General features: G+C 36.0%; 1 protein-coding gene across 1 annotated transcript; it reads right to left on the bottom strand.

Moving 5' to 3' along the window:
- Positions 1 to 6999: 6999 nt before the first annotated feature.
- Positions 7000 to 8782, bottom strand: LOC149148117 (protein DMR6-LIKE OXYGENASE 1-like). The gene is made up of 4 exons (XM_089441044.1): positions 8326 to 8782; positions 7914 to 8140; positions 7495 to 7816; positions 7000 to 7420 (listed from the first exon to the last, which is right to left on the bottom strand). Exons 1-4 carry the CDS (start codon positions 8446 to 8448, stop codon positions 7178 to 7180), a joined length of 915 nt encoding a protein of 304 aa, XP_089297170.1. The 5' UTR covers positions 8449 to 8782; the 3' UTR covers positions 7000 to 7177.
- Between the last annotated feature and the right edge of the window lie 3234 nt (positions 8783 to 12016).

Below are 12016 nucleotides of genomic sequence, written 5' to 3'. Positions count from 1 at the left end.
ACAACAGGGTTGCTGAGCGGAAGAACAGAATGATTGTGGGTGCTGCATGAGCGATGTTGCATGATCAGGACCTACCTCTTCACTTATGGGCGGAAGAATGCAATACAGCAGTTTATGTGCAGAACCGTTGTTCTCATAGGATACTTGGCATGAGTACACCCGAGGAGGCTTATTCTGGTAAGAAGCCTGATCTTTCTCATTTGAGGATTTTTGGTGCTAACATTTACATGCATGTGACGAAGGATGCTAGGAAGAAGTTGGAGCCAACCGCAGAGGTTGGGATATTTGTGGGGTACACTGATACACCCCACAACTATCGTGTGTATTTGCCAGATAGTGGTAAGATTGTTGTGCGACGAGATATAAAATTTTAGGAGGAGAAAGCCATGAAGTGTTCGCTTGAGAGGAAGCTACACTTTCATGTAGATGAGGAGCTATTAGTTCCTAAGGATGAGCTTCATGACATGGATTAGCCACAGGATGAATTTCATGGAGTGGAAGAGACCACTCATGAAGCGCCAACCATCAGAGGGCGAAAGTGCTTGACAGAAGCTAAGCGACTGGCTCAAGATGCAGAGAAAGTTGTAGGACCACCTACAGCCCAACGCAGGTAGAGACAGTCCCTGATCGGTACACTGGATACATGGCTCTTATGAGAAAATGTGTTGTGACTGAGCCATCCTCTTTCAAGGAAGCTGTGGAGGATCCCGCATGGGTAGACGCCATGGTGGAAGAGTATGATTTGATTGTAAGAAACAGTGCATGGGAGATTGTTCCTAGACTGGAAGGGAAATCAGTGGTGGGTTTGAGATGGACCTACAAAGTTAAGCAGGCAGCTGACGGGAGTGTGGAGAAGTACAAGGAAATATTTGTTGCTCGAGGCTTTTCACAGATAGAGGGGATCGATTATGAGGAGACCTTTGCACCTGTCCCAAGGTATTCTTCCATACGGACAATTCTTGCTCTCTCAGCGCAGATGGGATGGCACATTCATCAGATGGATGTGAAGACTATGTTCCTTAACAGAGTCATTAAGGAGGAGGTGTACATTGAGCAGCCCGAAGTTTTTGAAATCTTCAGTAGCGAGTTGCATGTATGCAGGCTCAAGAGAGCGTTGTATGGGTTGAAACAAGCACCACGTGCTTGGTACACACGAATAGACAACTATTTCACCGGACTTGGATTCTCCAAGAGTGAGGCGGATCCTAACCTATACCAGATTGTGGTGGAGGGTAAGTTGCTTATCATTATACTTTATGTAGATGATTTGATTATAACGAGTGATGAGTTGTTGATGCTTTCATGCAAGGATGATCTTGCTAAGGAGTTTGAGATGAAGGACTTGGACCTCCTTCATTATTTCCTGGGATTGGAAATCTAGCAGCGTGGTGATGGAATATTTGTTTCTCAAGGTAAGTATACTGAGGAGATACTGGAGAAGTTCAACATGCATGGTTGCAAGCCTATTAATACTCCTCTTCCTGGAGGTTGGAGGAAGGAGGATGCCACTTCAGCAGAAGAAGTGGATGCCACTATTTATCGACAGTTGGTGGGGTCGCTTATGTATCTGGTCAATACACGACCCGATATATGCTATGATGTTAGCCAGATTTCACAAGCTATGGTTAAGCCAACCAAGCTCTTCAAGAAGGCAGGCAAGCATGTATTGCATTATTTGAGAGGCACATTGGGATATGGATTGTGGTATAGACACGAGGATGAGGTGAAGCTATGTGGCTTCACAGATGCAGATTAGGCAGGGAGCCCAACGAACAGAAAGAGCACATCAGGAGGGGTCTTCAGTATCGGGTCGACAGCAGTTTCTTGTTACAGCAAGAAGCAGAGATTCGTGGCACTCAGTTCAGCAGAGGCTGAGTATATGGTAGCAAGTTTGGCTACATGCGAGGCTATATGGATGAGGAAGAATCTGGTCGGTTTGTTCAGTTCTTACTTGGAGCCTACTGTGATTTACTGTGATAACCAGAGTTGCATTAAACTCTCAGCTAATCATGTATTTCATGATAGATCTAAGCACATTGACATCAGGTACCATCATATCAGAGATTTTGTGTCGGAGAATCATGTTACTTTCATACATTCCAACGGAGGATAACGATGCTGATATCTTGACGAAGGTGCTCACCAGGAGAAAATTCGAATACCACTGAGGCAGGATAGGGGTTGCTGATAATCCATATTTTGTTGAGAGGGAGTGTTGAGAATGCAACAAGATGATGGAGCTTAGTGGAAAGAAGTCGCCTTCACTAAGTGGGCCCGCAAGGTATTGTTGGCGCAAAGTCTATTTTTAGACATATGGATCATGGTCTATGAGTTGTAGGATGTTATGATTGGTCATGTTGGGAAAAATAGATGGACTTCTATTTTTTGGTTCACAGCAGAGTGATTAGAGTCTATTTTTAGACTGTCATGCTAAAAATAGAAAAGTCAAATATTATTGTCTCATAATAATATTTAGACTATAAACATTATCTTATCCTCTTGGAGCACTTCAGTTTGAGCTACAGATGTGGCACATGCAGCTGTTAGAAGGAAATACGCTTATCTTGTGGGTCAGTTGAGCTATTGCATGCAGGACTTCAGTTAGAATTCATGTGGTTGAGTTTGGTGGAGTTGATTGTGGAGTTAATGGAGTTGTGTTCAGTTTGACTTTGTTAAACTAGTTGTAATTAGTCTAACTACAAATAGACTATTGATGAGTGATGTGAATTAATTTATTAAATTAATTCACTAATTATTAACTCATAATGCAACTGAAGAATACATGAGTTAACTTAGTGCATGTACAATTCATTGGAGACAGGTGTTAGAGGTTGAGATTGCTATCAGTTGTGACTATAGTTGTGCATGAGATCTTGCACAATAAATGGATTGAGTATTCCCATGAGGATTGCACAGTATATGCCCAGTGAAATAGCTTGTACTCACGTGATTTTCACTTGGTATTGTGCAATAGAGGCAGGCAAAGTAGTGGAGAAGATTTGAACCTGTGACTTGTTCGGATCTGAGCTAGTTTTTTGTGTAACAGGTAGAGATAGTGTTGGATACTTGTGAGGAGTATTGTACAATGTAATGTTACATGTTCTCAATCATTAATATACAAATAGTGTGGGGTTTTAGCTGTAAGCTTTCCCCAGGTTACATACTGTGTTAATGTGTGCATGCTATTGATGTTTGATTGTTTTTTATGCTACTAAATTGATGATCAACATAGAGGAGGTTATGTATTATGCATGTATTCCGCAATAGTGTATAATCGGGATAATCTCTATGAATTAGTGTTTATTATTCAAAATTTCTATAATATCAATCCCTTTGGCTTATTAATCTAAGGGCTCATATTCCCACGATATACTATTATTCACAATATTTATAATCGTAATCCTTGGGTTTATTAATCCCTTGCTTTAAAATATTATGTTCATTATGTTATAGTTTGAAATATAGATTAATGTAATATTATATAAAAACATAGTATTATATTAATATATAGTATAATGTTAATATAATAACCATATTATTATTTATATCATTAATGATTAACAATTACAAATATTTATTTAATTTTTAATAGCCACCTTTACATTATATAACTAATAATTATTAGTGTGGTTTATGTAAGCCTATCGGGATATATCAATCACATTGACTAATGCAGTTGTAAATGCACTTGATATACACCTATCGGCGTATATCAACCACATTAGTAAATGTGGTTGTGCTAGTTAAATGAGTCTATAAAATTAGATGGAGTTAATTACACAAATTGGAAATTTATGTTGTACATGTTATTGGAAAACTACAAAGCTTGGTCAATAGTAAAAAGAGATGAAACCAAATCAGCAGGACCAACAACTTAAGTTCACGATTGGGAGCATAGGGAGACTAAAACCTAGGTACTCTTGTCCATGTTTGTAAATGAGAACATTATTTTGCATCTCAAGCAACATGGGAAACACTCAAAAAGTTATATGAAACTCCTAATACTAATAAAGTGTTCTTTTTTAAGAAGAACTTTTTTTCTCAATTTAAGATGGAGGTAAATGAAAGCATTAGTGATTTTTTTAGAATCAAATAAATTCGGATAAACTTGGTACTATTAGTGAAAATATTTCCAAAAATGATCTAGTAATTAACAATTATTTTGAATGAGATTTCAGATAATTATCATATGTTTATCTCTCGACTTTAATCTAGGGAAAAAGCTCCTACCTTCCATGAATTAACATATATTCTCTTGCAAGAAGAAGAAATAGGAAGAATCACAATGCAAGGTCTCAAAGTTCAAATTTGGTACTGGTAGTCAAAGGAAAGTGACCATCTTGTAAGAAGAAGAAAGAGGAAGAATCTAAATGCAAGGTCTTAAGGTTCAAATTCGGTACTGGTAGTCAAAGGAAAGTGACCATCTTGTAAGAAGAAGAAAGAGGAAGAATCTAAATGCAAGGTCTCAAGGTTCAAATTCGGTACTCGTAGTCAAAGGAAAGCCATAAGACAAGAACAAGGGAGGCAAGTCAAAGTCAAAATCACATCAAGGCACAACACCACCAAGGACAAATACCTATATGAAGAGGAAGGATGGATGCTCCTATTGTGGTAAGCCTAGACACTTTGCTAAATATTGCAATAAAAGGAAATTTGATGAATTCAAGTATAGAAGGCATTTAGGAAATTTTATTGATAAAGAAGTCTTAGTTAGTGAAAATTTCAAAGATCTCAAATTATTTATTTCATATGCTTCCTTATCAGTAAAATTGATGATATTAATGCATGGTTTATTGACTTTAGTGCTTCCATTCATATGACATGAAAAAAGGAATGGTTTGATACCTATCATGAAAATAATAATGGTAATCACATTTATCTAGGAGATGACTCATCTCGTGAAATGAAAGGTTATGGTGATGTATGTGTAACTTTACCCAATGGACATGCGAGAGATACAAATGTGATTTATGTTCATGGAACCAAGACTAATCTAATTTTTGTGTCCACCATTGTAGTTATGAATCTCAAATTCGGAATCTTGAAATCATGTTATATTGTTAAGGATATATAGGACAACTAACACATCATATCAAGAGGAGTGAGAGTTGGAGGCTTATACACACTTGATGTTAAGAGGAAAGATCATCAAACATTAGCATCCACAACCATGACAATAAAATCTCTTTGGCATCAAAGGTATGGTCATGTTAATTATCCTAACTTGTTGGTACTTCAGAAATAGAGAATGGTAGATGTACTCTCATTGTTAAAGAATGAATATTCAACATGTGAAGGGTGTGCATTAGGGAATATGCATAGGGAAGATTTCCCTACTCATGTAGATAAAAGAAAAAAAAATATTCTTGAACTTGTACATAAATATGTGTGTGGGTCTATATTTAGGAGGAGCATATTAGTTATTGATATTTGTCGATGATTGCACAAAATATACCTAGGTTTATTTCATGAGAAAGAAAGTGATGTATTTCAATAGTATAAAGAGTTCAAAAACTTGGTTGAGAAGCAAATATATCAATACATCAAGATCCTCCCATTTGATCAAGGGGGAGAATATACATTAGGTGCATTAGTGAAATACTATAAAGCTCATGGAATTATACAGTAGTACGTAGTGCCACATACTCCATACGAGAATGGAGTAGTTGAAAGGAAGAAAAAATCCTTATTGGAATGTGCAATGAGCATGATAAAGGTAAAAATATTACGAATGCCTTTTGGATTGAAGCTATCAGTATTGTTGTTTATTTAAAAATTAGAAGTCCAACAGAAGGCTTAAATCAAAGACTCTATTTACAGTTCTTTATGGTTATAAACTAGTAGTAAGTCATTTAAGAATATTCGTAAGCAAATTATGTGCTCATATTGTGAAAAAAGATAGGAGAAAACTTGATGCAAAAATCATAAGTGTACTTTCATTGGTTACTATTAAAGCATACAAGATGTTTGATCCTTCTACACATAAACTTTGTAAGTAGAGATGTTTGGTTCCATGAACATGCAAAGGAAGACCATAGGGAGGATAGTTATGATGCATGTCATATTCCTCATGATCACTACCATGCCACAAAAGAAGTTGATGAAAAACAAAAGAAGAAACAACAGGAAGAATTTAGTGACATGTACAGTTCAAAAAGTGAAAGCACACCTAGAGGAAAAAATGAGCTGCCACAAAGTAGGAGAAGGGTTGAAAGCATTGAACTACCAAGAAGGTCACTAGGCCAAATTCAACCACCAATAAGGTATAATGAATATGCCTTGAAAACTAAAGTGATGAATGTCATAGAACCTTTGAACTTTGAAGAAGTTAATGACATGCAAAATGGAGAAATGTAATGAAGGAAGAATATGATTCATTAATGAGAAATGATATGGGAATTGACATAATTGCATAAGGATAAAGTTCCCATGGATTCAAAATGGTTGTTCATAACTCAATTTAATGATGATTGAACTATTGATAAATATAAAGCCTGGTAGCAAAGGTTATTCACAAAAACAAGGGATAAATTATGAAGAAACTTTTGCACTAGTAGCTAAAATGAACACCATTAGAATGATGATTGCATTGAAAACTAAGCATAATGTCCAGTAAGCATTTCTAAATACCAAGTCAAAATCCTTATCATCTAGGTTGTTATGTCTACAAGCCTATTAATCCCATCATTATATAATGACACACTTTCAAGCATTTGATATGAATAGATCTAATACAAATCTCATTTTCCAAATTTTTTACTAGATTAATATAAATCTCATTTTTCAATTTCTTAAAATCCTTATTTGTGTAAGTATGGAACCATCTCAACTTTTAAAAATACAAAATTGAATCTATACTGATTTTTTAAATTAAAACTTGAATCTAAATTTAAATAAAAACTAAATCTCATACCAAGCAATTAATTTATATCTTATAAATAAAACTATTATTTATAATTAAGAATATAAAACCCATTACAAATAAATATATCGACGATTCAGATTCCATATGCCATACATTTAAATAAAAACTCAAAAGAAATTGGTAAAGACGACGCCCTCCCTCCGCATTTGTGTACATATGCAGAGTGTGGAAGCCAACTGGCCATTCAAGTGGATAGACATACTGTTCATCATGGTTTCCCTAAATCAATCTCAAACACAAAATTCATTCACATTAGATTTTGAAATTGTCCAACGCATTCTTGCCCTTTAGTTCCTGGGCCCAGAAAACTCTCATGAATTCTCCAGGTTGATATCCTCTGTACAGAGCCGGATGTTGTTCATCAACCAGGGACGCTGCAGGAGCAATGAACACCTCCTGTGAAGGGCCATAAAATGTAGAAATTGATATACGTGCAGTGGATGCGTTCGTTACTGCTCGATGCTCAACACTCCTGAATTTCCCATTGCTCACTACCTGAAAAATCATTGCCATTAATAATTCAATGGTGAAGGAAAATCATTGTCATTAGACGTGTTTTTGGTAATTACCTGCAGATGATCTCCCAAATTAATTACAAAGGCGTTAGCGATGGGTTCTACAGAAACCCATTTTCCATTTTTGAGTACTTGCAAGCCATTAACATTGCCCTGCATTAGAACAGTGATGGCACTTGCGTCTGAATGCCCTGTTAAACCAAGGGTAAGATCTGGGTTTGGGCATGGAGGATAGTAATTGACAGTCATACCTTGGCTGTGTTTTCCAAGAATTCTATTCAAGTAATCAGAGCTGAGACCTAGAGCTTCAGAAATGGAAGCCAGCAGTCTTAGAACCAGTGCTCTCACTTCTATAGCATATTTACTTGCAATTTCTCTGTAACAAAAGCATAGACAAAATAAATTTTGTGATCTTCTTGAGCTTACCCCTTATCTGTTATTTCAAGGGTTTTTGTAAATTTATGATTGATTACCTGTAAGCTGCAGGCTTTTCAGGCCAAGAGCCTATCACTTCTTCCAGAGGATGACATGGATGCAGCAGATAATCTTTGCCAATATTGAAGCTCATAGAAAGCCGAACCCTCTGATTTGGGTCCTCTGAGTAGAGGCATGCTCTGTCTTCGACAGGCATTTCGAAGAATTCCTTGGCAATTCCCATCATACTTTTCATGACTGCCTCTGGGACCCCATGGTTCACAATCTGGTTCACAATGCAGTAAAACACCAATTTTAAACAACAAAATCAATATTTGACTAAAAAAATTTGCCCATTCAAGCTAAAAACTTCAAAACATAAACCATAGACAAAGCACATAAACAACGCCGATTTTTTTGGTATTAGCAGCAGAGAATTATTGAAAAAGTGGGATTGAAGGGGTTATGTACCTGGAAAAAGCCATCCTCCTCACAGGCACGTCGGATTTCTTTTTGGTCCATCCAGGTCTTTGAGGTCCACCACCGGAATGTTTTCAGAGTAACAACAAACCTCAGACATCTGTGGGCGTTCATTGGGAGGCAAGATATATTTATCCTGCACTTGACTTTTGTTTATTCCATTGGACAGGAGCTTTTCAATAATTCCATTCAGCTCGCTCTGGATCTCTACTACTTTAGAGGCCATCTCTTTGAAGTCTGAAGCAGTCTTTCTGTACTAGTACAATGGCCGATGTAGGTATTGAGAGATTTGAGGGGAACTTATTGTTGTTAAAGAGAGCGAATGCTACCAAACGTTCTCTGGGATACAGATTTTCAAGGATTGGTGGGTAGAAAATGCACCCAAGTATGGTAAGTCCAAGGACATTATTATATTTCTGGGTAGCGGTGTTATTATATTTCTGGTAAACGCTAGCTGAACTTGGCAGGTAGCAAGCTAAGCTACTAAAATGATTGCAAGATCAAATAAACAAGTATCGGAATGAGCAATAAAGTCGCTTTATATTTATCTTTGCAGAAAACCTGAAAAAATAAAATAAGAAAATTGAAATGCTAGTAAAACATTGATTAAATAAATAATTAGTCAAAACCAAAATCAGAGCTAGATCTATCTATTAAATAATATATTCAAATGGTTCTTAATATTCTTATTTAATTGGAAAATAAACTCTAATGAAGAATAAATCAACAACAAATACTATAAAAAGGACGTCAATATCTACATAGATAAACAAGCAAATAAAATAAATCCCAAAAAGAAGGCTAAAAAACTAGGAGCACACGACACGAGCCCAACTTCTACTAATATTCCAACCATCATCTCTATTCAAATTATTGGGTCTTTTTTCAATTTCTAGCCTTAGATTTATCTGCATGCTCTGCCAAAGTAGAGGAGCACATCATGCAATGCTTGATGTCAGCATCATGCTCATGAATCCTTTGATTAATCGAGTGACCACTCTCACCAATGTAGGGAGTTCCATAAGAACATGAAATAACATAAACACCCTTCATATTCTTGAGGTCCACTCGATATTTTACATATCTAAGGGAGCTCTAGATGGTATTTAAAGGCATAAAGGTTGAAGCCACCTTATGCTTCCTTAGGATCCTTGCAATCTTATCATTGGTCCCTTGGATAAAAGGAAGAAGAACACCAGAAAATTGATCCTTGGTATTTTTCTTAGCACTAGGACCTTTTTGAGCTCTGAGGAAAGCCCTAGTACATTGATGACTACTATACCCATTATTAAAGAAAACACTTAGGAGATGTGCTTTCTCTTAATTGAGATGGTTGTCATGAGAAACTCTTAAAGCTATAGTCACTAAGGTGTTGAGAACACAAGATTTTGAGCTGGAAAATGATGAAAATTAGCATGAAGATATTGTCTCGTATGAGTTTTCTTACGAAATACCTTAAGAGAAAAAGAGCCATCATCATTCCTTGAGAGGAGGACATCAAGGAAGGGAAAACTACCATTACATTCAAATTCCATGGTGAACTTTATGGAACTAGATTGATTGTTAAGATGGAGGAAAAATAGTTCCAACTCTTCTTTAACATGGGACCAAATAATACAAGTATCATCCACAAACCTCTTCCACATCTTAGGCAGAAGACGAGAAGAAGCTAAGGCCTTTGATTCAAAATCCTCCATGAATATATTAGCTACCACAAGGGAGAGGGGGGAACCCATGGCGACACCGCAAGTTTTCTCATAGAATTCCCCATCGAATGAAAAGAAAGTAGAAGTAAGACAAATACCAACTAAATAAGTCGTATTAGGATCCGTGATGCGCCTGATGACTTCAATGGCCTTGTTGATAGGGATATTAGTGTAGAGTGAGACCACATCGAAGCTCACAAGCTTATCACCTCGGTCAAGCTTGAAACTCTTTAACTCATTAACAAATGATGTAGAGTCTTTGACAAAGGATTTTGTATGGCCGACAAGGGGCTTAAGCTTTTGGGCTAAATATTTAGCAAGAAGATAACTTGGCCCTCCTATCATGTTGACAATGGGTCTGAGAGGAACCCCCTCCTTGTGAATCTTTGGTAGACCATAGATTTTGGGGGAAAGAGGGAAACTTTCAATAAGCTTATGACTAAACGAGATGACCGAGCTACTAGCCTTTATAGCAAGAGCCACACTTTTGGAAATCTTCTTCAAAAGATCCTTGTTGAGTTTCTTGTAGCTCCCACTATTATGGAGGTGGTCCAACATCTTCCAATGGTAATCATGTTTATCAAGAATAACCACAACACCATCTTTGTCAGCTTTGAGAAGAACAATATTATTATTGTTGTTTAATGATTTCAGAGCATCAAACTTAGGTTTGCTAATGTTGTTCTTGGGGGGCTTTGCCTTTCTAAGGACAACCGCACAGTCTTTAGGAATGATATCTTTCTTGACATCTGGTAAGTCCCTAATACCATATTCAATGTGAGAGATGATATTGTCGACCAAGATCTTTCTAGGAGAAAGAGAAAAATTTAAACCTTTCTCCAAAAGACTAAAGACGGGGGAATGAAAAGAAAAGCTAGAGAGATTAACAACCCTATTACTATAAGAGGCAAGAAAATTAGAACAAGCAATATTGTCCAAACCTAGAGTCTTATTACCATCGCTGTAACAATTATCAAAATTGAAAACAGAGCCACTAGCCTCATTAATACTATTTATCATTAAGCCAAGTGATATTATTATTATACAAATTATTATTATTATTATTATTATCCAAACATAAAGTATTATTGCTATTCCTAATATTAGTTCCTATCTAAAGTGAAAATACAATCACAATTATTAATATTACTATTAAATAATTATTATATTATTATTATTATTATTATTATTCAATTGAATATTATTATTAATAGAACCAATTCCACTATTTTCGAGACCAACACAGACCAAAGAAGAATTAACAGAAAAACAACAACAGGAATCTGACCCGGTGAATTTGCAGAGTTATTATGGTCAAAACATGAGACCATTCTGTCTTCACCTTCAATGGCAGAAGGGTGAGAAACACAATCAACCCATGATCAGAGAGCAAATATTTGATTACAATTAATTATACTTCTCGAAGGACCACGAAAGCAACTAGACTCATTAGGCTACGAGATCAATTTCTATGAGAGCTTATTGAACTTCTTTTAGTGCTTTACTTTCCACATGTCTTCAAGACAAGTATATTTCAGTGCTGAGAATGCCTCGATCCTTGACCAAAGTTGAGCAGAGATCTCATTTGAAAGTTCCAAATGGAGAGACTACCAATCACGAGAAATGAAATCCAAAACCTTTCTCACCTTACCAATTTCCAAACGAACCAATGACATGCTAACATTAAGAATAATATAAAAGTAACTAGAAGTATTAAGAGGGTGCTTAATGTGAATTTCTATCGAAAGACTTTGCTTAATTATAAAAAAAATTTTATGTCAAATATTTTGATTGCATGATAAAGTATCTTGAGAAGTCATGAAATTAATATCATGAATATTAATTCATTTTATTGTAATAAAAATTATCTATTTACAAATAATGATTTTCATTCTAAAGTGTGGTGAAAAATTTTTCCATGTTCTAATAATTAATAATAATAATAATGAATTCAAGCTTCTTTGATCCATGTTTTC

Source organism: Pinus tabuliformis, chromosome 9, assembly GCF_031772625.1.
Source record: "Pinus tabuliformis cultivar Carrire ecotype Pingquan chromosome 9, CPIR1, whole genome shotgun sequence".
Lineage (NCBI taxonomy): Eukaryota > Viridiplantae > Streptophyta > Pinopsida > Pinales > Pinaceae > Pinus > Pinus tabuliformis.
The sequence above is the reverse complement of the archived record's forward strand: the minus strand, read 5'-3'. Positions and strand labels throughout refer to the sequence as shown.